This window comes from Balaenoptera physalus (genome assembly GCF_965194825.1).
Source record: "Balaenoptera physalus genome assembly, chromosome: 3".
In the NCBI taxonomy this organism is placed as follows: Eukaryota; Metazoa; Chordata; class Mammalia; order Artiodactyla; family Balaenopteridae; genus Balaenoptera; species Balaenoptera physalus.
Genome location: NC_138890.1, coordinates 106845627 through 106870810, shown reverse-complemented (window position 1 = coordinate 106870810; position 25184 = coordinate 106845627). Strand labels below are relative to the sequence as shown.

At 37.0% G+C, this 25184-nt stretch overlaps 1 protein-coding gene across 13 annotated transcripts in view; it reads right to left on the bottom strand.

Moving 5' to 3' along the window:
- MEF2C (myocyte enhancer factor 2C) overlaps positions 1 to 25184 on the bottom strand; it is a 165983-nt gene that overhangs the window by 5300 nt on the left and 135499 nt on the right. For all 13 annotated transcript variants that reach the window (XM_082458148.1, XM_082458146.1, XM_082458150.1 and 10 more), the window contains 4 exons: positions 24843 to 24890; positions 8267 to 8439; positions 5719 to 5848; positions 4975 to 5110 (listed from right to left, as the gene is read on the bottom strand). In XM_082458148.1, the coding sequence (XP_082314274.1) occupies positions 4975 to 5110; positions 5719 to 5848; positions 8267 to 8439; positions 24843 to 24890 (487 nt within the window). The remainder of the gene's footprint in view (positions 1 to 4974; positions 5111 to 5718; positions 5849 to 8266; positions 8440 to 24842; positions 24891 to 25184) is intronic.

Sequence of the window (25184 nt, the reverse complement as noted above, 5' to 3'; positions counted from 1 at the left end):
TCTGGTGAAAAGCCTGGGATGGGGAAAGACGGGGAAGGAAATTTTAAGTACTGGCTTAAAAACACTTAAGACTTCCTATCCCACTAAAACTGAGAAAGAATTTGACTTTCTTCATCCTTTCTCAGTTACATGGGATGAAAACACTGTTTTCTCCCCCACAATTACCTCAATATTATTATTGCTAGTCTCTCCCTGCTGGGATACTAAGACCACTCCTCTAATTCATCATCGTCATTAGTTGATGACTCTGGATTTGCCTAAGGAAAGGTTGTTGTAAAAAAGGATCTAGTGTGATTTTACTGGGTTTATAACCCTTAATCCTCATTTATTCCAGGAGAGCGTTAACTTGCCCTTCTTCCAAGGTGTGGGAGAATTTAGATACTTGGAAGTTCTGGAGGGAAAAGCATCAAGCTCTTAGGTGTAGACTAGCAATCACAATGACTTTGATCAGGATAAACCATAGTAATATCGCTGACATCAATTTTAAGATGCTTGTACTGTTCTTACATCCTGAGTGCACTGACATCCACGGCTAGAGTCAGTGTTATTTGTCCATATTGTCAAAGAGGGAACAGAAATCTCTTTTACTGAGGAGAGTCACAGTAGAGAATCATCCATACAGACACACCCGTTTTAAACAGGAAAGCAAACCCACCTACTCCTGTACGTGATTATGTTACTTTCCAATGGAGAGAATTAGATGGTATTAAAAATGTCACTATAAGCCGTGAGAAAATGGGCATATATTTCAGAGGAAAAAGTGGAGTAACTTAGGGCTGGGCTTTTGGAAGTTGCAATTCAGGTTCAAGATATATAGAGATAACAAAATTAGAAATGAGTTTATCTCTGAGTGATGTTTTATACAAAAGCACCACCTACTGGCAAAGGATTGCTTTCCTTCTCTTATTAATAGATGAGCTAATGTCGAGAATAACATAAGGGAGAACTGTTTGTTTCCCTAATAAGGCTTTCTTTCTCTCTCTTCTATGAGCTTACAGAATCAAAGCTGTCTTAGCATTTATATCAAGATACTACACATTGAGTGTATATAATTTTCAATCACCTGTTTATACTTTTATTTCTTGTTTTTATTTTACATTGTGTATTAGTACACTAATTTTCTAAGACTTTTAATTAAATAATCTTTAAATCAAAAAGATATTGAAACGAGGAGGGGAAGACCTGTATTTCAAAAGGATCCATAATGGTGGACTATTTTATCTTGGTTCAGAGTTACTTAATGATTCATTTTGATGTCACAGGAAATCATCTTTTGATTTCTGGAAGAAAGAATTTTCCTGGCTCTGGATAAGGAAGACTATTTCACTAAAATTTAATCAAATGCTTCTACTATGAATCACATACCTGTTTAATAATGAATGTCAATTAGGGGTCTGAAAATAAAGTGGCATATCAATAAATACTTTTGCCTGCCCTTTGACATTTAGATTCAGAGGCAGGGTGACATGGAAAATTAGAAAAAAAAAATTTGGTGAGTTGAACCAGTATAAGCAGTTAATCTGGATAAACTGAGCAAAAAATAATATAATCAAAATGCTGTTTCTTTAATACAGCTTTTGGAAGCTGCTTTTTCTACTTATTCACTCCATTTCCCAAAGTCAGCTGGCTTGTATAGATTTTGCTATATCTCTTCCCCACAAAAGATACAACACTAACTGTTTATCCTTTCCTACAAACAAATAGGCTAGTCCCTAAGATAAGATAAACTTAGTTGGTGGCATTTCATTTGACAGTGAAAGCGTTTATGAAGCATTCTGAGTAGTTCTGGGGACACTAAATCCACAGTAATGCATTGTAAGTGATATCTTAGATTCAGCTTCATTATACTGTGCTATGGGATTCAAAACAGAATGAAGTTTAATTGGCTAGTCTCCATGATCAAAGAAGTATGTTCTTGAAAAAGCAGCATTAACAGCACTTTGCTGTATATATACTAGATTCAGATATAAGCATGTTGGTCTACTTGTTCTTGAGAACAAAATTTTTACAGACACAGATAATTGTGAGATACTTCCTATGTGTAGGTGATGAGGAGGTGGATGGGGAGACAGAGCCAGATATGCACGTTCCCATATCCAGTCCTGCTGCAAGCTCCCAGCTACTACAAATGCCTTCCTTCCAGCTGGGGAAACACCGACCTTCCCCATATTGTTGAGAAATGAAACATGACTGGATAGCTTTATTCAAATTTCTTACTGCCCCCGCCTGGAAATTAGACTATCAAACTATAAGTAACCTAACCTTTTAAAAATCATCTTTACTTAAAGTCATCTCTCAGTATGTACTGAATACCCACATCAACAAGGATGATGATGGAAACGCTTCTAGAAAATAGGTTGTCTTTTTTTTAGGTGGTAGGAGAAAAATACCAAAAAATTTGAGGGTCATTTTCTCAAATATTAGTATTCGAATGACTTTTGCTAACTCTTGATGGCAAGTTCCTTCTGCCAGTCTGCTCTGCCCCCTACATAGGTCAGTTTATGCTGTTCATCTAACTTGCTTAGATAAAATCAGATACTAGATAGTGCTAACAGTATAGCTTTAAGGACTTAAAGGTATTTCTATGAACAAAATATGAAGAGCTCTTTCATACTTCTTTAATTTTGAGAAAGAATTGTGGCAACCCTCTTGGGCTGCGAGGAATTTCTACTTAGGTGAGCTGAAAGATATTTTACTCTTGCTTTGAACACTGTATCTATCCGAAAGAATGTGAATCCACCACACAAGCATTTGGGACTACTTTGGCCTGGAAAAATATCAGTTTTTAAAAACTGATTTACATTGTAAGGAATAAAGGTAGCTCATATAATTTATTTTACATAAATGTTACAACTTGGGATTTTCTTTTTTTAAGATTTAATTGTGTGAGCATAGGCTAGCTCATTTGAAGGAATCTCCTTATGAAAACTACTGCGTGTGTGTGTGTGTGTGAGAGAGAGACAGAGAGACAAAGAGAGAAAGAGAGAGAGAGAGAGGAAGGAAGGAAGGAAGGAAGGAGGGAAGGAAGGAAGGAAGGAAGGAAGGAGGGAAAGAAGGCAGGCAGGCAGGCGGGCTAAAATTAGAATGCCTGGAAGGGGTATCTATTTGAGGGATAAGGGAAGTGATTAAGTGCAATAAAAACACATAGACTAAACTCAGAGTCAACTCATGCACCATGAGAATTGGTGCTGAAAGAAACTGGAATTAAACAAAATGCTTCATCCTTGGCTGTTGTAATTCAGTTCCTCTCTAGTCCAGGGTTGTCACTTCTTTCTCATTTACTGAAGCCTCTATTAAAGGCAGCAGAGAATTTCGTTCTTCCCATGTAATAGAAGAGAATTTAAAAATTGTAGTGTAGTTAAAATACGTAAATACATGTGTTTTCTATGTAAAAATGCAAATTATCGGGTGTTACTGAAAGGAAAGCCATAGTCGGAGAAAATAATATGGCTTTTGACATTAATAATTTCTAAGGAAAGTCAGTCCTATAATGGATGAATTTTGTGAAAAATGAGAAGTAAACAGCTACCTTTATTTTTGACAAGAAGCACGAACAGTGGATTCACTGCCGAACCACAGAAGTACAATGCCACGTGTATGTATTTTAAGATTGCCTGGTTGATACGATGTACTTAGTGATAACTGCCTGAAAAAGTTATTGCCATAAATGTCTATTTGGATAGTTAACATTTCTGGGAAAATTTAAATGTTATTCTAAAAAGAGACATTCTGTTGCTGTTCAATATATAACATATCTTCAAAGTTAATCTTTCAAGAAAGCAGAGCAACAGTGTCAAGTGAATTTATTTTATTTTTTACATGAGAGCTTAGAGTTTCAACAATAGTGATTAGTGAGTAAAATGCATATAAGCAAATAGTAAATGGGTGAGACTCCACAACCAGAGCAGTAATCTATGTGAAATCAATTCCACATGAAAGCTAGTGGGGCTGGAGCGGAGTAAGAGAGAAGTTGTGATATCAATCAGTGATTTTTATTCTAATCAGAGTTTTATTCTCATTGTCTCCTTAGAATATGAACATAGAACTAGCTAACTATTTTAACCAACATCTCAGCAGAAAAGTAAAAGTGGGGTAGGCATACCCCACTCTTCTAAAATATAAATATAAAAATATAAAAACGGTTTATCTTTAAGTATTTTATATCTTCCTAGTAATTTCTTTTGAAGATTAATTGAAGTGTTGGAGTTATTAAACTGAAAGTCATGTCTTTGGTTCATGTTTTAAACTTAAAAAAGGTTTTACAAGTAGTATTATTTGTGAATTCCGGGCCTTTTAAGATTTGAACTTTCCTATTGATAAATGACAGGAATTATTTCTATAATAAAGACGTATCTCAAAAGTACCACAAGGGGGCAGAAATAGACATCTTCTGACTTCAGAAAACAACAAAAATTATTTTTATACCCAAATTTAGATAATTAGTGTATGTATGAACATATACATATATTTACATTCATACATGTATGAATATACAACTATATTATGAGTACATTATAAATATATGAAGTTTGTATATCAGTGGAATAGCTGACCCTCTGAGCATTAGGCTATGTTCATTACATTAGGCATGAACTATGTGGTTTATGCTAAGTGAAAAGGATTCTCAAATATCTCAAAAATTTAAAAAACTAATAACTATAAATGTCTTCTTATGTCCCACATGAACTATGTAAAAACTTAACTGAAGAAAAACTTATCATTGACAGAAGTGGAAACAAATATAGCCTAAAACAACTGGGAAATAACATACCCTATTATCACAGAGCTCCCCCTCCTCATAAAGAAGAAGGAAAGTAATATTTAAGCTACCTGAAAGGTATTAAACTTTCCAATTTTGATAGAGTAGAATTTTACATCCTCTAAAGGGACATTAGAGCACACAGTTAGAGACTGCCATTTGTCATTTACCAATGCATTCTAAAAGTGTATTATGAAAGAAGTAATATTGCTTACCCCAGTTGACTGAGGGCGGATGGCGGCATATTATGTAGGTGTTGTTGTTGCCAGCCAGTTACTGAGCCAAGATGAAGAGCGCTGGCGGTGTTAAACCCAGACAGGGAAGACAGGTCTGCGCTACTCAGAGAGTACTCTAGAGAAGAGAATAAGAGAGTCAGGGAAAATATTCAATTTGGAAATTATCAAATGGTGAATAGAATAATCATTTTCAATTTTTAAAATATTCTATTAGTATTATTTAAAGATTGTTATACTTTTTTTTTTATTTGCGGAAGGGAGGGAGATAAAACATTAGGGACAATTTTAATTTAAAAGAGATATACTCTATACCAAAAATTAAGTATTCCGTGAAAACTTCAATGTAATACAGCCTGCAATTCTAGTTTATTAGAACTACAATCTGGTATCACAAGTAGGTACATAGTATTTGATGACCTAGAAATGTTTTTTAAACAGCCTTGAGAAAGTGAGCTTTCTATTACATCACAGAAACAATAGCTCATTTTCTTGAAATTGTTCTTATATATTGAATTCAGGTTGGGTTAATAAAACTTTTGCTCACTAAGAAAGAAACATGTGGATATTCACTTTGTCTTAGTAATGAATAGGTAATGGTATAGTCCTCTGGACACCACAGGTATTAAATAAAGCTTCCTAGCAGACTAAAGAGTAATATCTTTTTCATCTTGCTTTTTAATAAAAAGTATTTAATGTATTATTTGAACATGGCAAACTACTCACCGTTACCATATGTTGTTGAAATGGCTGATGGATATCCTCCCATCCCTTGTCCTGGTAAAGTAGGAGTTGCTACGGAAACCACTGGGGTAGCCAATGACTGAGCAGACTGGGAGTTATTTATCCTTTGATTCTTTTAAAGTAAATAAAAAGATATTACTTATAGAATTTTTTAAGAGTTAAAAATACTAGATTTCAGTATTAGTGTTGCACATAAAGAGAACTTGGTACAAATCTCATGAAATTAATCATTTAACATGTGTCTCTATGAACTCTGCCAACCCTATCATTTACAATCCTTCAAGAGACCAGTTGTTGCCATAGTAACCCATTACATCAGTATCTCCTAGGCAACTGAACTAGTAACAAGTACCATAGCTTTATTATGGGTAAAAACAGACTATGTTGAAAACTGATGAAATATGTATACTGTACTTCTATTGTTTCAGTTTTTATTCAAATGCAAATTAAAAAAAAATTAAAATCAACCATGGTGGTTTTTATGCTCAGTTCTATACACACCAGAGCAGATGGGTAGAGGGTTCATGCTATATTTTGACCAGCAGGTGGTGCTCTGACCACTTTTTTTCAGATTCTTCTAACCTTCCCTCAAACTAGATGGCAAAGCAGCTAACGTATATATTTAATTCCTTAGAGCAAGGAGATTAAAAATTCATATAAATTTAAATATCTTGAGAATTTAATTCTTAGAAAAATAAGCATATTCATGGTTTTAAATAACTAAGGATATTTTTGTTTGTTACAATTTTACTATAAATTAAATCCTAAAATAAACTGAAAACATGGCCTTTACTAACAGAGGTTGACACACAAAAATAGATAACCTGATATTTCACCTATGAGTGATACTTGAAATGAATGGCATTTAAATATAATCAATATTGACACGCACTAACTCCTGACATCTTTCCATTTTACTACTGCTACCCCTCCACCTAACAAGTCACTTTGGGTTTCTCCTTGCACGTGCCAAGCACCCTCACCACTTACCAAAAGCAGGTCGACATCCTCAGACTGAGAGCATGCGGAAGGAGTTTTATTAATTAGTGTCTGTAAATATTTATAATTGGGCAAAATCTTTTCAACAAAAGGAGAAGCATCTTCCGATAGACACAACAGTTTAAACAGTTTTAAAACTCAGACTTTAAAGATAACTCCTTACAAAGACATTCTTTGTTTTCTTTAATGAGCTGCTTGTCTCAAACATGAAGACAATCTATCCAGTTTTCAGCACAGGTCAGTGTCTCAACGTTCATTATTTCACCACCACATTTTGAGGGGAAAAAAAAAAAAAAAAAGATTGTACTTTGAAACCCCACTTGCTGGAGGAGGGGGGAAACCGCACCTGGCTGCCAGTGAGAGACCTGACGGATGGCTCACAAGAAACCCTGGGGAAAGCCTCAGTTTTAAGGGACTTGGAATAAGTCTGCTGATAGAGACAGCCTGCCATGCATGGCCCACACGGCTTGGCTGTGGCCCTGTGGGAGGTTTTATTTATCCAGCCTTTTCCGAAGGGAATGTTGCACATTATGTGAATTTTTGGGGGTTGATATTCAAAATTAATCTGCACTGTGCCATAATAAACTAATCAGCTTGCAGGACTGTTTTACCCTGAAGCTTGCCACAGAGCAGAGAAAGAAAAAAAAAAACGTGTTTGCAGAATGATCTAAATCTGTCTACTGAATCTTGGTTTTAAATGTTCTCGCTCTTAAGCAAAGCTAATTTGGAGAACACGGATGTAAGTCTCTTTGTTGCTGAACGTGGTCTCACAATATTATCTTCACCTTAGTCCTGCAGACCCAGGAGAAAGAAAAATGATAGCTTCCAGGAATATTATTTATATTTCATATTTATTTATTCTTATAAGTGCCACAACTTTTTTTTGATGTAAAATAAAAATATAACCTTTGTTCTCAAAATGCCTAGAATTTTAAGACAATTTGTTTTTGAGAGGTAACTATTGGCATAAAATGCATATTTGGAAAGATGAATTGAGGCAGTGCATAGGCATGTGATGCATTAAACATTATCATTGCAATATACCTAAGAAAAGAATTGCTAATTAACGGGAGAAAGTTCATTTAGGAATTCTGAGAAAGATTTTTCATTGTCAGTACCTTAAGGACATACTTATTTAGTTCAATACTGTAAAAATCTGTTATGAAATACCTCACTCTGTGAGTGTGGTTCTACCATTGGTCAAATCAAATCATATGTCCCATTAGCAGAGTACTAGGTAATGATTTTTTTCTAATTATAAATGGAAGGCCTTAAAAGGAAATGTTTTCTCTGCCCCAGAACACCAGCCCTATACTGGAGTTTTTTGGATGTTGGTTCTTTTTTTCCACGGAAAAGGGAAAATGCACACTAGTTACCAGAAATAATAGCTAAATCCAACAGGGCCCCAGCAACAGCACTGACGTGTTAATTTTCTGGGAGCATGTGAGTAATTCATAAAGTTAGACAAATACCCAAATAGCAAAACATATACAAAACATCAACATTTATTTGAAATGTAATTTCACATTACCACTGACGGCATCGTGTTCTTGCTGCCTGGTGGAATAAGAACTCGGAGATCTGGTTTACGGTTATTCATCCCTAAATTCATGGGGGGAGGAGATTTTGCTTGCATATTCTTGTTCAAGTTACCAGGTGAGACCAGCAGACCTGGTGAGTTTCGGGGATTGCCATACCCGTTCCCTGTTAACACAAAACAATGAGAGCACTGAGGAAAAAAGAAAATCTAGACTCAAAAAATGTTTCTAGAGAACACACTACATGAGATTAAGAATAAAGGATTAACAGGGTGAGCCAATAACGTACACTGAAAGTTCACAGGATGACTGACAGCCTCCACATAGTAACCCAATCCGTTATTTAACATTCCTCTGAAGGAAGATTAAAAACTCTTAATGAGAAGAGACCTAATAGATAGCAACTTGCCCAGAAACCAGCATATACTTTTTTTCTATTAAAAAAAATTTGGGAAGAAAGTCAAGACAGTCAGTCGTTCAGGGTCTAAGAAAAGCACTGAATTGGTCCTGCACTTTAATTGACTAGCTCAGCGGAGGCCTGGCCGGCATGACTCACTCTTTTGGTTCAACGATTTGGCTTTTATTTTGTGTATCTGTGAGTCCTTACGTGAACAAAGGGCATACCAGCAAGACTATGATTTCTAGGACATGCAGGAGGGTAGCAGCCTCTCACACGCTTTGCTATTCAGTCCCCCTTGTCTTTGAGCGATTTCCCCCTATGGCTTTCTTCCATCTGGTTTGCTCTCCTCACTAAGCTCAGTGTACGAACCTGAAGCCCTGCTTTCTTGCTCACACAGAACTTCAGAAAGCAGGACTCCTTCTCAGGAGCTGAAATGAGGGGATGAGGCCTCCACTAAAGTGCTGGTGCACAGGGCACGGGCGTAGCCATCGAGTGCGAACCGTCCTGAAAGGGTTTTCTTTGGTCTCCGATGCTTAGCCCTCCACTAACAGACAAATGGCTCTCTGAAGGTGTCCATTTCTCATAATTCAAAATATACTGTCCCGTGACATGCAGAGCTGCGGAGGGAGCCGATGCAACCTGAGCTGAACCAGAAAGTCCCCTGCTGGCTTCCTCTATCACCTCTCATTGGAGAATAACAGAAACCACCTAGGTGATTCAACAACCCGTGCTGGAAACCTAGACAGTTGTTTTCTAAAGCTCTCTAAAGGAGACAGTCAAACCTCGTTGTTACTGTCATCATTATCATTATTGTAAAACACAAGTATCTATTACCCCAGGACGAATGATACTGTGTGCTACCCAGTGGGGATGCAGAGACAAGCCCCCGGTCCTCAAAGGCCCTGCAGTCCCTTTGTGGCAATCCAATACAGACACGCGTGAAACATACGCACCAAGACAAGGCAGCCTGGGGTGAGGTGCCACAGAGCAATACAGATTAAGTGGTATTGGGTTCCCAGGAGGGAACAGATTATCCAAACAAGATTCATGGAAGAGGCAAGAACTGATGTGAGTCTTGAAAAAAGAGAGGAGACAGTAAGATCTCTGGGCTTGTGACCGGGCACTGGGAAAGGTCCAAGGTGGCAATGTACAGAGGATGGTCAGGGACACTGTGAGCTTCCTGGTGAGAAGGGAACCCATGGAAAGAGGGGAGTGTCAGAGACCCTGAAGGAATATGGAGGGTTGGGCTGTGGAACCCACAGAAGTTTAGCCTGTGAATTCCAGGCTAACATGTCTTGGGTTTAAATGGTGGAAATGCAGACCCCTGAAGGTTGCAGAGCAGAGGTAACACAGGCCTTTAAGTGGACAGAGAGATCTACTGGTATTGGGATATTCTGTCATTAGGAAGGCCTGATAGTGTGATCCAGTCTGGAAACTTCTATGATGACCTGAGCTATGATGAGGAATTGGGAAGGCAAAGCCCAGGTATATTTCAGGAGATATTTATGGGCACATCTTTTGAATTAGAATCTATTTGAGGCACATCGTGTAGAGCACACTGGTTCTTCATACCCCATTCATTTACTTGTCTCATTTTATGCATGAATAAACGGGCTGAATATATAACAAATAACTACAAGATTAAATCTGTCAATTGGATTATGCATAAAATTCTCCACTTTACAGGAAGAAAAAACCCACAAAATAAAACAAACAACCCCTCGCCCAAAGCGTGTCAAGTATAAAGTAGTTGCTTAAGAAGTGTTGGTTGAATTTGTATGTAAATTACTCTTCTATAATAAAACTTCAAGAAAATTAGCTAAATTCTCTAAAGCCAGCTAAATATGTCAAAAGCCCAAAACATTTTTTTACAGTTAATTTGGATTGTTTTCTGTGGCAAAAGTTATTATATGAAACAAATGCAATTTACCTTTTTCCACTAGGAGAAATACAAAGGATATGTTCACTTAGAAAAACGCTTGATCAAATGGAATGCTCACAGGAGTCTTATATTTAAGGTGTTTTACTGAATCATTATCGTGACTATGCTAGGGCTTTAGTTTTAATTAATAGATTCCACTGGATAAAAAGGGAGCGAGAAAACCAAGACAAAGTTTGCTCTCTACTTTCCTGTCAGCTGAAGCTCAGACTGACAGACACCCTGAACGCCTATGTCACTTATCTATTAAGCCTGTGTGAGATCTGGTTTAAATAAACAATCAAATGGAAAATTAGCTGGGTAATTTCAAAAGAAAGGGGGGAAAAAAGTCAGTTAAGCAGTGCAATGAAGCTTGAACAGATCTGAAGAAACTAAAACCCCGGCGTCGTAGATGCCGATACTGGTTTGCATGGAGGAGTTATTTTGCTAAAAGGAAGTAAAACCGCTTTATGAAATGTGTTGTCCTGTGATATGACGAGCACTGGGCCAGTGTGCGAAAATGGAAATGCTGCACGGAGGCTCTGAGAAAAGCTCTTTTTTTTTTAAAATTAAAAAAAAACAAACATCTTCTACAGTAAACGCTGAGAAATTCCAACAAAGCCTACCCCTTTTTGCCCACATTTTAAACAATGATTTGGGGCAGCGGTAGGGGGAAAAAAAAGCAAACATAAATTATAGTTTTTCACCCAATAAATGCCTCAAAACTTAAAAAATTGATTTGAAAATCATTCTATTTTTCCCCTTGGAATATTTCCTGTTGTTTGGAAATTATGCCATTTTAGAAGATTAGTCACATATTTTAAAGTGTTTACATATTGAAGGTAAAATATTTTGAACCACGATGACACTTCTTAGATTCATATTTTTAGAGCATAAAGTTATTTTTGAGAACAAATAAATTCTGCCTTTTACCGGTGAGTTTCTGCTGTTTTTAGCATATTGTGCCAGCTAGCATTTTGGAGCCGTATAATAACTATTTCTGTTTCCAGCCACCAAGTTGTTATTCTTTTGGCATAATATAGATTCAGGAATGTGAGGCTGTGGATCCTAAACCAGTGATATAGAAACCTATCATTTGAAAATCAATGATGAATACATTCGTGTGGTTTACTGCTAAGAAGAGCCTGCATTTAAACCGGCTCGGAAGCCGCGGCCTGCTCCCCGCTCAGGACGCTTTGGCCTTGGTTGAGGCTGCTGTCCTACCTTAAGATGAGTTCGCCCAAAAGAACAGCGTCTTTCAAAGTCAGGGGTCGGCGGGAGGGAACCGCCACCCTTCAATAACCTTCTGAGATACAGATTCCACCTTTCTTCATGTTTTAAAATTACCCTCCGCCTGGGACAATTATCAATTTGGATGTGACTGCATGCAGATGTCACATTCCCCTGACCACTTAAAAGCCCCAAAATTATAAAGCATGAGTGAATGGATTTCCTGATTATAGATTATAAGAAAACGAAGAACAGACCAACTTTAGAGTTCGTTTGTTTTATCGTTTCATTTGATTAAAAATATTGTTTCACATAAAGCAATTTAAGCATTCACGATATAATTTGCATAAAGGATAATAGAATCTACCTCTCTTGGTTACAAGTTTCTAAACACTCATATTAAAACTAGTGTAAATACACAAAACTTCAAATGTGGTGTTAGGAGAAAAAAATTTTTTCTTTCCAGTTAACTTGAAAACACTTGCTGCTTTTTCTTTTTTTTTTTTTTTAATTGACTCCTATTTTAAGAAGTTGTAAATTCAAAGAACATATTCCTGGCTTAAGATGTTGTGAGGAGGACATTTTGCCTTGTCTCACAGAGCTCAATTGAATATGTAGCTCTCTTTGAGCCCGAAGTTCTGAAACTTTCTCTTATTTAGATGTTTAGACATTATGAGTCTTTTCATGTCACTTTTTTTTTTTTCTCTCCTGGACTTTCAATTATAAATACAAGAATATAAACCTAATAAGCACAAAACAGAAACTAGTCCTCATGGACCAAGGCTAAATTTTTCATTGGCACAATCTGTTTTTGTAGTCTCTCAAGTCATCATCTTTGACTATTCATTCCCACTTCCTCTTCCAACTCCATATCCAATTAGTTACCAAATCTTGCTAGCTTTTCTTCAAAAATGTCTCTCTCCATTTCCATTGCCACCATCCTAATTTAGGCTTTTGCTGCCATTTGACTAGGTCTTGCCATAACCCCCCGTTTGGGTTCCTGTTCTCTAGTTGAAGGGTTCTTCACCAGGCCTTAAGATGGGCTGCAGGAAGATCGTGAGCTCCTTGAAGCTGTATGCAAATTTTTGTGCATATGTGTTATAATAAACCTAATGTACACTCCCAAGATTTTCTTTAGAAATCTTTCTCAAGTGTTGCTTCCTTCATGTTCCTTTTTCAGATCATACTTAACACTAGTGGGTCAGTGCCCTGGCTTGGCTCTCCAAACTGTGCATAGTTTGACCCACTCTGTCTATCTAACCTAATTTCCAGTGGCCACGGCCAAGCTCACCATCCTCTGAATAAGCCTGAGTCTTTGCTCTAGCAGTTCAATAACTGGCAGTGTTTGATTTCCTGTTTAATTCAAATTCATTTTTAAGGATTGGCAAAGGCCCAGTGCTTTCATGATACCTTTCAGTCAACCTCAGCCCACCTTGAACTTGCTCTCCTCCAAAATCCTGCATAATTAGAGGCTAATACTACACAGAGCACTAGTCCGTTAAGGGTTTCAAATGCTCACAAAACACATATGCAGATTATGCTGGAAAAATGAGAATTATTCAGGAACGGGACTAAAAGTCAAGTTACGGAGGGAATGTGGGATGAGAACTGAAAACGTAATGTGTAACTTGCTAATTTCAAACATCAAGGGTCTCTCCTCTTTATGCTACTTGAGAACGTTTTCTATTTCAGATAATGATTACACACTGATGACCAAGTACACCACTGAGACAAACTGTTTATCAACCATATAATATAAAAGTCAGAAAATCATGCAAGTGCCCACCTACTAAATTTGTTAATAGAGAGTTAATTAAAGCTTCTTTTTCATCTACTGCACCTGTTAATCATTTCAAAGCACATTACCTTAGCTAACTGCAAGCAGTAGACTCAAAGTAGGAATTTTCCCTAATGAAAAAAAACTCTGAGATGCTGGATCTTTTCTTCTACACTGTCAAGTGTTTACTGCCATAGGTTGTCTCTATATCAAGATGAATTTCAATAATAATTTACTCATACAGAACTTTCTACCAAAAGACGGGCTGCATGATATCCTAGGAAAAAGAATGGTAGAAGGGTGGCAATTAAGAGCGCACAGGATTTTATTAGGTGGTTCAGAGAGAGACTTCCTGGAGAGAGGGAATTCATGACAGATCTCAGAGTCACGACTGTGTTTGAGAAGGATGAGTATTCCTATGAAGGTGAAATATAGATCATTTCAGAGGATGCAGTTTTCAGAAGTTGAAAAAGTAGGCTAGGCTAACACAAGCCTCTCAGATCATGTTAACTTTCTACTGTAGACTTTATAATAAACTTTTACTAAACTTTATACCATAGAAAATGAACAGCCAAAGTTGTTTGTGAGTAGGAAGTGGCATCGTTAGCTGTGTATTGGGAAAATAGCAATAGTGGCAGTGGAAAGGATACATTACAGAGTTAGACGGCTATAAGGAAGCTAGTTAGGACACATCTGCCAGGGAACACATGAGGAATGAGGTCTGAATGAGGCAGCAGAGTTGGGAAGATTTACAAGGCAGATGGGCATCGAGGACAAAGGAGGATTAAGTAGATAAATCCAGTTCCTAGTTATGAGGTCTCCATTAGAGTTCCTTCAACTATACTGAGCCTTGGTTTTCACACGCTAAGTAATGATTTCATTAGTGTGAGAGAAGCATAAAAGTCATCTGAATCAGAGACTCCCACCTACTCTCCCAAGGCAGCTCACCAACACGACCATGCAATATTAACAACAGCAAGCATTTTATATAGTACTAATTACCAATAGTATTAACAACATCAAGCATGCATCTTAAGTACCCAGAACAGTACAGGCACTTATGCAATGTTTTGTTATTATACCTGGATATAAAACACCTTTAATCCTCAAAACAACAACCCTGTGAGGTGCTAAGAATATCCCTGCATCACATAAAGAGAAAACTGAAGAACAGAGAGGTCCAGTAACTTGCCCAACGTCAAACAGCTATCAGCTGGCTGAGCCATGGTTTGAACCCAGCAGTGTGTCCAGAGTCCATGCTCTGAAGCACAACACGGCCCTGCTCCTGGGAACTGGTCATACTCTGAGATTTTGAAAACCCTTCTCTGTCAAACCTCATCCTAAAATTACAGGAACACAAAGGAAGAAAGGAAACAAAGGGTGAGACCAGGGACATGAGACTCAAAGGGCCTCCTAAGTCAGCAGTGATGTGGAACATGGTCAACCTGGGCGTCAAAAATAGCAATTCTGGTTCAAAAAGACACTGGACTTACATAAGGGGCACAGAATGGTGATGTTCCAAACCATATTTCTAGTCTCCTTCTGGATAAATAAATATTTACAAATAGGAAATATTGGGTTCAGCTACACTAAATGCCAGAGCAGCTGTTTAACTTTCAGCGTGCTATTCTGAGTGGATGATTAAGTATGCTTTTAAAGGTAGATTTTGTAATACTTTAGTCAATAATCTTCTCCCCTGTAATAGAGGGTAAAGATGTTTACCTACCTACTGTCTATTTAAGAGACCAGCTTCATCAGAACCACTCAACATGATAGGGAAACGCCCAGTATTTTATAGTATCCACTATTAGATATCTGGAAAATAATTTCTCATACACAGGTTATAAAAATTACTTTGTTTAGTACTTTGTTAATGGTATCTTATTTTTGGGAATTTGGAGCCAACTGCCACAGGAAAACATTAAGCTGAACATACAGCTGAACCTCTGATGTATTGATTTTCTGTTTTTACTTCAGCAAAATGCTTTGCCCACTTAAGGTTTTTTTTTTCTTTCAACAGAACAATTTTTAAAATATTTACAGCATACAGTCTTGTTAAACTAGAGATGTTACATATATGATAACGTTCACTACTATCAATTAATTTTACATTTGACTTTTTAAAAGTTTTAAGGTAAGTTAGTTTCCAATATCAGGACATTGTTTTGTGTCTCAAATAAACCTACGGCTTTTCATGTAATTTTATTTGTACATAGTAAAATTGCTCATACAACCCACTGTTCTACTGGAAGCAACACGCCTAAAATAGTTTTTAGTGGGAAAAAATTATGACCTTCTAGACTTTAGTCTTATATTCACTTTGCCCTGAATGCCTGAAACACTGTTAAAAGCACTACCAACTGTAAGTTATTCAGCTGTTGTAAATCACAATCAGTATTTTTTTTTTTTTGAGGGGAAAGGAGATCTTTTTCATGGGATGGCTCTAAGGGAAAAGGCAACCACAAAACATTTGGAGGTCAGAAATCTGGGAATGATGAAAATTTCAATATGCCTACTGCAGAATGGGGGCAAATCAGATTTCTGATTCTTATCCAGCTTAAGACTCCTGATTACAGATTCTTAAAAATAAAATCAAGTCTCCAATCTATCGGGGGGTTTCTCAGGGAAATAATATAATAACGCATAATGTTAGACTAAGAAGAAACTCCTGTGAAACCTCAGTGCCTTTTGTGGTGTATTCTTAGAAAATACCCCAAGAATACACCCGAGCCAAGACTATTCTTGGCTATACCAGTTAGAGGGCAGCAGACGTTCTAAAAAGAGACTTGTCTCTTCTGCTTGACCATGTCACCCTGATGCTGAACCAAGCCTTCGTGGATTTCCTACTTACCCCATTTGTCCTTGATGTTTCTTAGATGTGTTTTGTTTAGTATCTTTTGTGAAATTAAGTCTATCTACCAACTAGAGCTTTAAACATTCAGCACATACAATGGGCTCTGGATTGTGAGGCAGACGTAAAGAATTTTTACTTATTACTGAGTTGTTTTCCTAAAGATTGGAGTCTGTGTTACAAAGCCGGTTTGTGTTGGCAGACCACTTTCATGTTTCCTGAAAGTCATGTGGGTCAGGCATTATCACCCCAATTTGTGACAGATGAGGAAACTGAGGTTCCGGGAGTTTCTGAGACTTGTCAGTAAGTGGGAGAGCTCTGATTTGAATCCAAAGCACAAGCTGCTTCCACTACGTTATTACAAAAGCCAGATGTTTCAGATTTAGAATGCATCCTTGAATTGTTCCTTCTCTTGGAATAAAGGCTCCAACTTGCAAGTAAGAAAGAAATCGACAATTCGATGTTTCCCATGCACAAAGGCACTCTATCGTTCTGTTCTCGGTACTGACTTACTGAAGGGATAGTTTTTCATCGCACCACAGAAATGACATGGAACCTTGCTATCTTAAAAAAAGTTCCACTTAACAATGAATGATAGATTTATGACTCACTTAATTGTTCACTTCTTGCGATTTGGGGGCTGTCTCTTTACTAAAAAATGAGGGGGTGTCTTCATTATTGACACAATTGTTCATTCTTTCAGTCATTTTTATAAACAAAAATATTGAGACAGTTCAAATTAGAGAGAACGTGACAGAAGAGAAAGAATAATTACTTGTGGTTTTAACATTTACACAACTGCTGCAAACACATCAGAAGATGATAATGTTCAAATGAAATGTGTTGCACTGCATCGCACTGCGCTCCCTTACTGCCTCAGATTTATTAATATCTCCTCTCTACTCCCACCCTTGAGGGTAGGGGCCGCGGCAGGCATCTCTGTGAGGCCTACTAGTGCACTACTCACACCTTGCACATTTAATAAATATTACTGGGACTAGATTAAACTAAGCTTTATTTTTTGCTTAGGAAGTCAACAATATAGATAATTATAATACTAACAAAAGCCAACATTTATTAACAAGCACTTACTCTAGGGCAGAAACTGTGCTAGGTGCTGCCTTGTATTGATGATCTCATTTAATTTTCACCAACAATCCTGCAAAATGGGAATTCGCAGACTTTCCAAGGGTGATGTCATCTCTAAAGTAACTTGTATATCATGTATTTTTCTTGGTGATTTTATTATTCTGAATATCTGCCTCCAGAATATTTTCCCAAATTACTGCTTGAGCAAAAATTTTGCTCCATGATTTCACAGTTTTCTCTGAGTTGCTTAATACTAAAGGTTTCTTTTCCATGATTGTTATGTAAGTCAATGTTATCATGTTTGAATATGTAAATTGACCACAGCTTTAGATTTGCTATTATTACTATATTATAATAACCTAATATAGCAGGGATTTTTTTCCCCCTCACACTACAAATACGACAAATCCGTTCTTTGCCATAACTAGAGGTTGTAAGTGGAGTCTAAGGTCAAAAAATCGTGAAAGGAGGGCATAGTGTTTAGTAAGACAGTTACTAAGTAGATATTAAGTTCAGTTAAAATAACTGAAATGGAGCAATAATAAATAAACCTAGTGAATACTTAGCACCCTATGGACACATCTATAGATGATAAATTGAAACTGTTTAGCCAAGGTTTTGGTACAATATAGTTTCCTTTAGTAGAAAGTTAACTAAAGGAATATATCTGATTTGATCTTTCAAATATGAGACTGTTTCATGACTATACACTCTTAGAATTGAAATTCAAGTGAAAGATTCTATATACGTCTAACTAAAATTTAAGACTGGCAAAGGTTTGTCTAAAAACAGCAAATTATACTCTTGGCTGACAGCCTTGAAGCCCCGAAAAGTCCCTGGTAGGTAAAACATTGATTTCCAAGAGGGGTTTTTTTAACCACATCCCTCCGTCAGGATCTGCTGTCTATTGATGTACAGTTTCATATCACTAATGATTTTGAAAAGAGCTTTTCCTTCTGTATTATCTCCAAATAAAATCTTATGGCGATGTCAAAAACAGGAAAGAGAGAAACCAACACTGTGCGAGGACAAAGAAAAATGCTAAGAGAAAAAAGACAAATGTTGAGTAAAACTAATATTTTAGGGGGAAATGTTAACTTCTTGAGTTAATATTAAAAAGACCAAAGTTTTATTATCAATCACACTCTTAGGTTAAATCAATGGGATATGAGTGAAGAGACCCATTTTCATATTGCTTTGCTGAATATAATAGAAAGACAGGTGATAAAAAGGAATACAACTTGTGAGGTCAGAAATCATGATATGCAAAAGGCTCTAAAATCTGCTGAAACACTCTCTAGGGAAGTTATAATTTGAAATTTTGTTTTTCCCTCTGGAAATCAAACTCCTTAAGTCAAACCAAAAGGGTTGAAAGCAGATGGTGCCCTGACTTAGCCTGTAACATTCATCTGTCTCCTCTTTGACCTGCCTCTCCCACTTCAACGTTGACCCCTAGAGAATGGTGTCACGGTAGTGCTTTACCTATCATCTTCCAGGTCTTGTACACGGGAAGTGGACACTGATTTTCTTGGCAGTGGCTGATTATCACGTGCTGTAGATTCTCCAACTAGAGGACAGTATTTTTTTTCCTTTTAATAAATCTAGATAACCTTGGTTTGGGTTAAAAATATCATTGTTACTTAATTGCATAGATAATAATAAAGCAATGCTGTTGGATCTTTATTTATGTTATGGGTGAACTCCCAAGATAAAACTGCAAATGAGTTCAGAATTTTTATTCAGGACAATTTAAACTAACATAATACTTTAAAAGAATCCAACTATTAATTCAGATTTTTTTCATTGGCTGCCTAACAATTTTTTAAAAAGTAATATAAAATTATATTTTTATAGTAACAAAAAAGTTTTCTTATTTGAGAGTAACTAAATGGTATCAATCTCCTTTTCTTGAATATTGCATTCTGCATTTGTGTTTTGTCAGACAACAAAAATATAAACTTGTTAAAGCCAATACTTTTAAACTGAATTTTTAACCACTTCACTGATAGTTTAAATCATTGAGCAAGAATTGCAGAGAAGTCTGTTTGGTTGATAAGAAAGTCAGCCAAGAAATTTTTGATAAGTATTCTCAAAAACAAATACTTGCAAAGCAATAGTACTGGTATAGAATAATTAAACATTGTATGACCTTTTCCTCTTCTCATTTAGTTCTATTTTATAATATGCTAAATTTTTCTTTTCCAATGCTAAATGAATTACAAAAAACTCATGTTAGGAAAGTTTTGTGATTATATGATCATAAAACACTGCATGTAAATGGACTTTAAAGACTTTTGTGTCTTATCCTTAATGTGAGTACTAAGTTCAGAGGCTCAAAGTTATAACCCAAAGTCTTAACTGGATGGAGTCTTTTCAGAGTCTGGAAGCCAGGTCTCCTCACTCAGCCACCGCTCAGTGGTTTATCCGCAGCAGTACACTGCCACCACCAAGTCTCCGTGTATTTAGCTGATATAAATTAAGCATTCCAGAAGTGACAGTGCTTGACAACCAAATGCATAAAATAGTAAACAATAAACATCAAAATAAGGAAACAGCTGTTAGTTTCTTTTTATATAAAATTATATTTACTATAAATGCCAATTAAAATTATTAATCAATATACATAAATATCCTTCGCCTTATTGTCAAATAGCTATGTAGACTGTAGAATTCTCCTAAATTTTCAAAGAGGTTCCTAAAGGGTTTTTTCTGCTCCCCCCACCTCCCTTTTTTTTGGTCTCAATCAGGAAACAGTATATCCTTGAGCATACTGGTACTTTTGACTCAATAAAAAAGCAACTATGTTATCAAAGTGAAAACAAAGGGTACCAAGAGGGAAGTGAATAATCCAACACAAGGCATGGCTGTGCTAACGATTATTTCTATTAAATCTAACAGAAATTCAGTTGAACCTGATCTTAAAATCATCTGTAACCACTAAGATTAGCATGTTAAAAGCTTTAATGTACGGAGATATGACAAAATGTAATTTTAAAAGCAGTGACTTTTCATTTTGTCTCTTGAAAGGAAAGGATTAAATAGTGGATGAATAACTGTCAACTGAAACCTACAAGTGTCACTATTACTAATGTATTATAATGACTTGCTGTATGTTTCCCTTACATCAAGAGCACAACCCCATCCTGTTTCTTCTTTATCAACACTTGCCTTCATCTCTGAAATGACTTCAACTTAAGCAATAAGAGGGTCACTATTTTAAGAGGGAATTTGTGATGGTCTGAGGTACCAACCTCCATTTCATTTCCTGCTGTATATCAGCTCTTCAGGTTTTCCATTAAGTAAGTTAAAGTTAGTAAAACTTCATTGGTCAATAGTGCTCAGCCATTTAATTAAATAATTAATGCACTATTCATTATACACAGTATCAGAAGAATACATTATTTTTGTGAATTACAGATCAAGGGTGTATCTTTTTGTATTTAAAATTACATTATTCCTTTGAAGTGTTCTTTCTTTTTTTCACATAAACAGTATTACAAATTTATGTCTAGAAGACCAACTTTTCCTTTATTCAGCTAACAAAAATTTACTGAATATCTGCCATGTCCTCTCACTTATTTCTTGAGCTGGGAATACAAACTGAATAGGACACAGTTTGCCCCTAGAGGGATGAATGTCCAGGAGAGAGATGTGTGCCTAGATACTGCAATTACAATGCAAGGAAGTAAATAATGTAGGCACAGGCTGCCAAGAGAGAATCAAGGAGAGGCGCATAATTCCTTTTGGAAGAGTCAGGAAAGGATTTCCTGAATGGCTGAACTGAATTCTGAGGGATGACAAGCGGTGCTCAGCAGCATGAAGCAGGAGAGTTCTAGGAACGCATACACAAAGGCAAGAAACCTTGACACTGTTTGGAAAGTGGCAGCACAATGCAGTTAAGAGCATGGACTCTGGAGACAGACTGCCTGGGTTCCACCTTGAGCCATTACTTAACTTCTCTGTGCCTCAGTTCCCCCAACTATAGGAAGGGCATTAATATGAATATATACATTAAAGGGCTGCGATGCAAAAAGATGAGTTAATTTTTGTAAGTCACATAGTAAGAGCAATTTAAATGTTTGCTATTATTAGAGTTGGAGTGCAGGATTTTTGATGGCAGTGGCAGAAGGTAAGAAGGTTGAAGACTGGAGAGTAGGGATGGGCCAGAGATAAGAGACTCATGCTTAATTCTGAAAGAGCTGGGAAACCATGGCTGGATTTTGAGTATCTGAACGATGACCTACAATTAGTTTAAGGTTTTGATAAAGACTAATGAGTCACGAGGAGACTGGAGTGGGATGCAGTGTGAAGCTGGGAGATGAATTAGGGATCTCTGGAAATAGTTCTGGAGTGTTGCTATAACCCTGAACCAGGGCGGTGGGATAGTAATGGAGAGAAAGGATTAGCTTTAGGAAATACCTTCGAGGCAAAGTTGGTAAGATTTGATGACTCACTGGATGGTGGGATGAGGGAGAGGTACAGTGCAGGGAGTGGATGGGAAAGATGTTATACTTTATGATCGAGCTGAGAGCTCTTTGGTCTCTTGGTATTTATAAGAACACAATAAATGCCAGATTTACTTCCTTCCCAGGACTTCCCTGGTGGCACAGTGGTTAAGAATCTGCCTGCCAATGCAGGGGACACAGGTTCGATCCCTGGTCCGGGAAGATCCCACATGCCACGGAGAAACTAAGCCTGTGCGCCACAACTACTGAGCCTGCACTCTAGAGCCCGAGAGCCACAACTACTGAGCCCTCGTGCCACAACTACTGCAGCCCGCGCGCCTAGAGCCCGTGCTCTGCAACAAGAGAAGCCACCGCGGTGAGAAGCACGTACAATGCAACGAAGAGAAGCCCCCGCTCGCCGAAACTAGAGAAAGCCTGTGTGCAGCAACGAAGACCCAACACAGCCCAAAATAAATAAATAAATAAATAAATTTATTTAAAAAAATGTATTTCCTTCCCTCATGAAACTATACCCTTTTTACAAGTTGAGATGACTAGATTTTGAAAAAAATTACAGGCCAAAAAATATTTAACTTAATTGCAGAGTCTTGCCACTTGACCTCAGAGTTTCTAACTTTATCTGAGACTTTGAATTTCCATGACAATATTCAAAATTTGGAAGATATCTTCTGGCCATTTTGCTTTAGTTTTCTTTTCTGAAAACGTAGAGACATTCTGGCTGGCCTTGTTTCCCTCGGTATTATGTGACTGTCTGACATCAGCACCGATATATTCATCTCCGACACATGATACTGGCTGGCACGAGAAAGAAGGGGCAGACGGCTGAGCCTGTGGGCAGGACATAGCAGCTAAGCTCAAGACTCAGTGGCATGTGCAACAGGTGTTCTGTGGAACCAGGGTTAGAAAGGGCTTCTTCCTCTACTTTTAAAAAGTGGGGAAGTAACTCTTTCATAACTATACAGAAACTGTGACAATTATATGCTCATGGTTACAAGACACAATTATCAAAATACAAGGTATATTATCATCAAGGTGGAGCAACTGAGTGTTTCTTTTATTTCCTTCTATTTTTGAAGTAGAAGATTCTTGTGCTACAGCAGAGGTCCTGAAGCAGGGGGATGAATTTGCTAAGCCTGTAAGATTTTTATTTTAGTTCAGTGACGCTATAGCCTATATGTGGCTAACTTCTATGCTTACAAGATTGAGTGTCTTCTTTGTCCCCGGAGGGCCATTTACCTTAGTGGACTGTCAGGGAATTGACAATGACAGCATAATTGAACAACAACACTTATTTTCAACATAGAATTCTAAAGCATTCTAGCTATTATGCAGTAACAAGAGGCCACGTTCATCAAAGATGAGTGACCCATCCCCCCAACCCCACGTGTTTGTTTTTTTTTTTTTTTTAACTACTTCTAATAACTTTCATCACCACTACTGGCTGTTCCCATATGAGCAAGCAAACTGATGCATCGAGATACTGGATAAAATATCATAACATCGAAACCATTTTTCTTATTTATCTTTTTCTTGGTCTTTGAGACAATCCAGTTTTCAGCCCCCATCACCCTCTCTAGCCAGTGTTTGGCAGAGACTTGAATCCAAGCTACAATGATCTAGCTTTGATCTGGTTCTGTAATTTTCAGGCTACAAACCATACAGTATTTTTTGAGGGAAAAAAAAATGAGCACTTTGCTTCAATGTCCAGCAAAATAGTATATTCAGTCTACTCATTAATATGAATCTACCTAATTTTTAAAAGCTAGATAAAATAGGAAGCTAGTGCCATTGATTCTGTTTGTTAATTCACTGTGTAGTTTTAATACTTTTCCTTCATTACTCACTGAATTAGTGAAGAGCCAACATCAGGAATAAGAAACATTACTCCCAAATGGATATATTTATAAAAATGTTTTTATATGCCAATTTTTTAATCTTCTTTCTTATAATTAGCAGGCTATTATAGTTGAACCCGGCAAAATATTTTAATTAGGGTGTCCATAGATATTTCAATAAACTTGAATTTTTTTGACATTTCAAGCATAACCTTATGTTACCATGCCTGCCTCCTACTATTTTAAATGTAGAGCATGTTCCAGCTGCAGGAATTACCATGGTTACTTGTTGTGCCAATAGTGAACTGCAGTTAACATCAGAAAGTATTGTCCTGTCTTACCACTGCATTGAAAATGACATCAATATCTCAATAATCACAATTATATGAATTAATATGGAACCCTGGAGAAGTGTGACTATGAGACAATTGGCCATAATGGAAGAAGTTCTTAAGAGCTGAACTATATTTAAGGGGCTTTTTTGAGGGGTACACTGTGTTCATATTCTCTAAGAACTCATTTTAATGCCAAATGTGGTTTTATTTTATTAACAGTATTGTTGAAGGGTTATAATCTCACTCCTTCCTTTTCTTTATGTATTCTCCTTTATAAGTGTACAGGAGTTTGGTACTTTGTGTAGAAAGTGATTCACATTTAACGTGAAATGATTAACAAAGAACACGATTGACAAGGCTTGTTAAAGGTACTTTTGTGGCTACAGATGGTACCTAGGATTAAATTGATTTGATCAGAACCCCCAATTCTGATTATGTTGACTAGTTGAAGTTTTATTAAGGAAAGGTCTAGTTAATAAACAGTCTTCTGAGTTACTATCTAACCACTCCTGCTTCATAAAAGTGCTTTAGAAATTCTTGGGGCCATTTTCCCATGCCTCTCACTGATCTCTCAACTTGACTTTGTTCAAAAGACTTACTTCTGCAAATCACCAAGTAAAGGAACCCTAAACAATGAAACGTACTCTAGTACTGAAGTCTCCACTCACCTGCACTGGTGCCTGCACCGGATGTGAGGTCTCCACCCATCAGACCACCTATGGATGAAAGAGGAAGATCAAAAGGAGAAAGGCTAAAGGCCCACAGAGCAACACACTTTACCTTTAGCAACCTTAGTATTCTGTCCTCACCCAAGAGTCCTAAATTTGTCAAGTATTACCTAGGTCAGATGGCTGATATTCGTTTCACTGTGATATGCTGTGCTCAAACATTAAAAATACATTCAATCACTGACTGACATTTTGCAGAATCTTTCTTTCTAAGAAAGATTACATTTAAAAAGCTAGGCTTTAGGACTTCCCTGGTGGCGCGGTGGTTGAGAATCTGCCTGC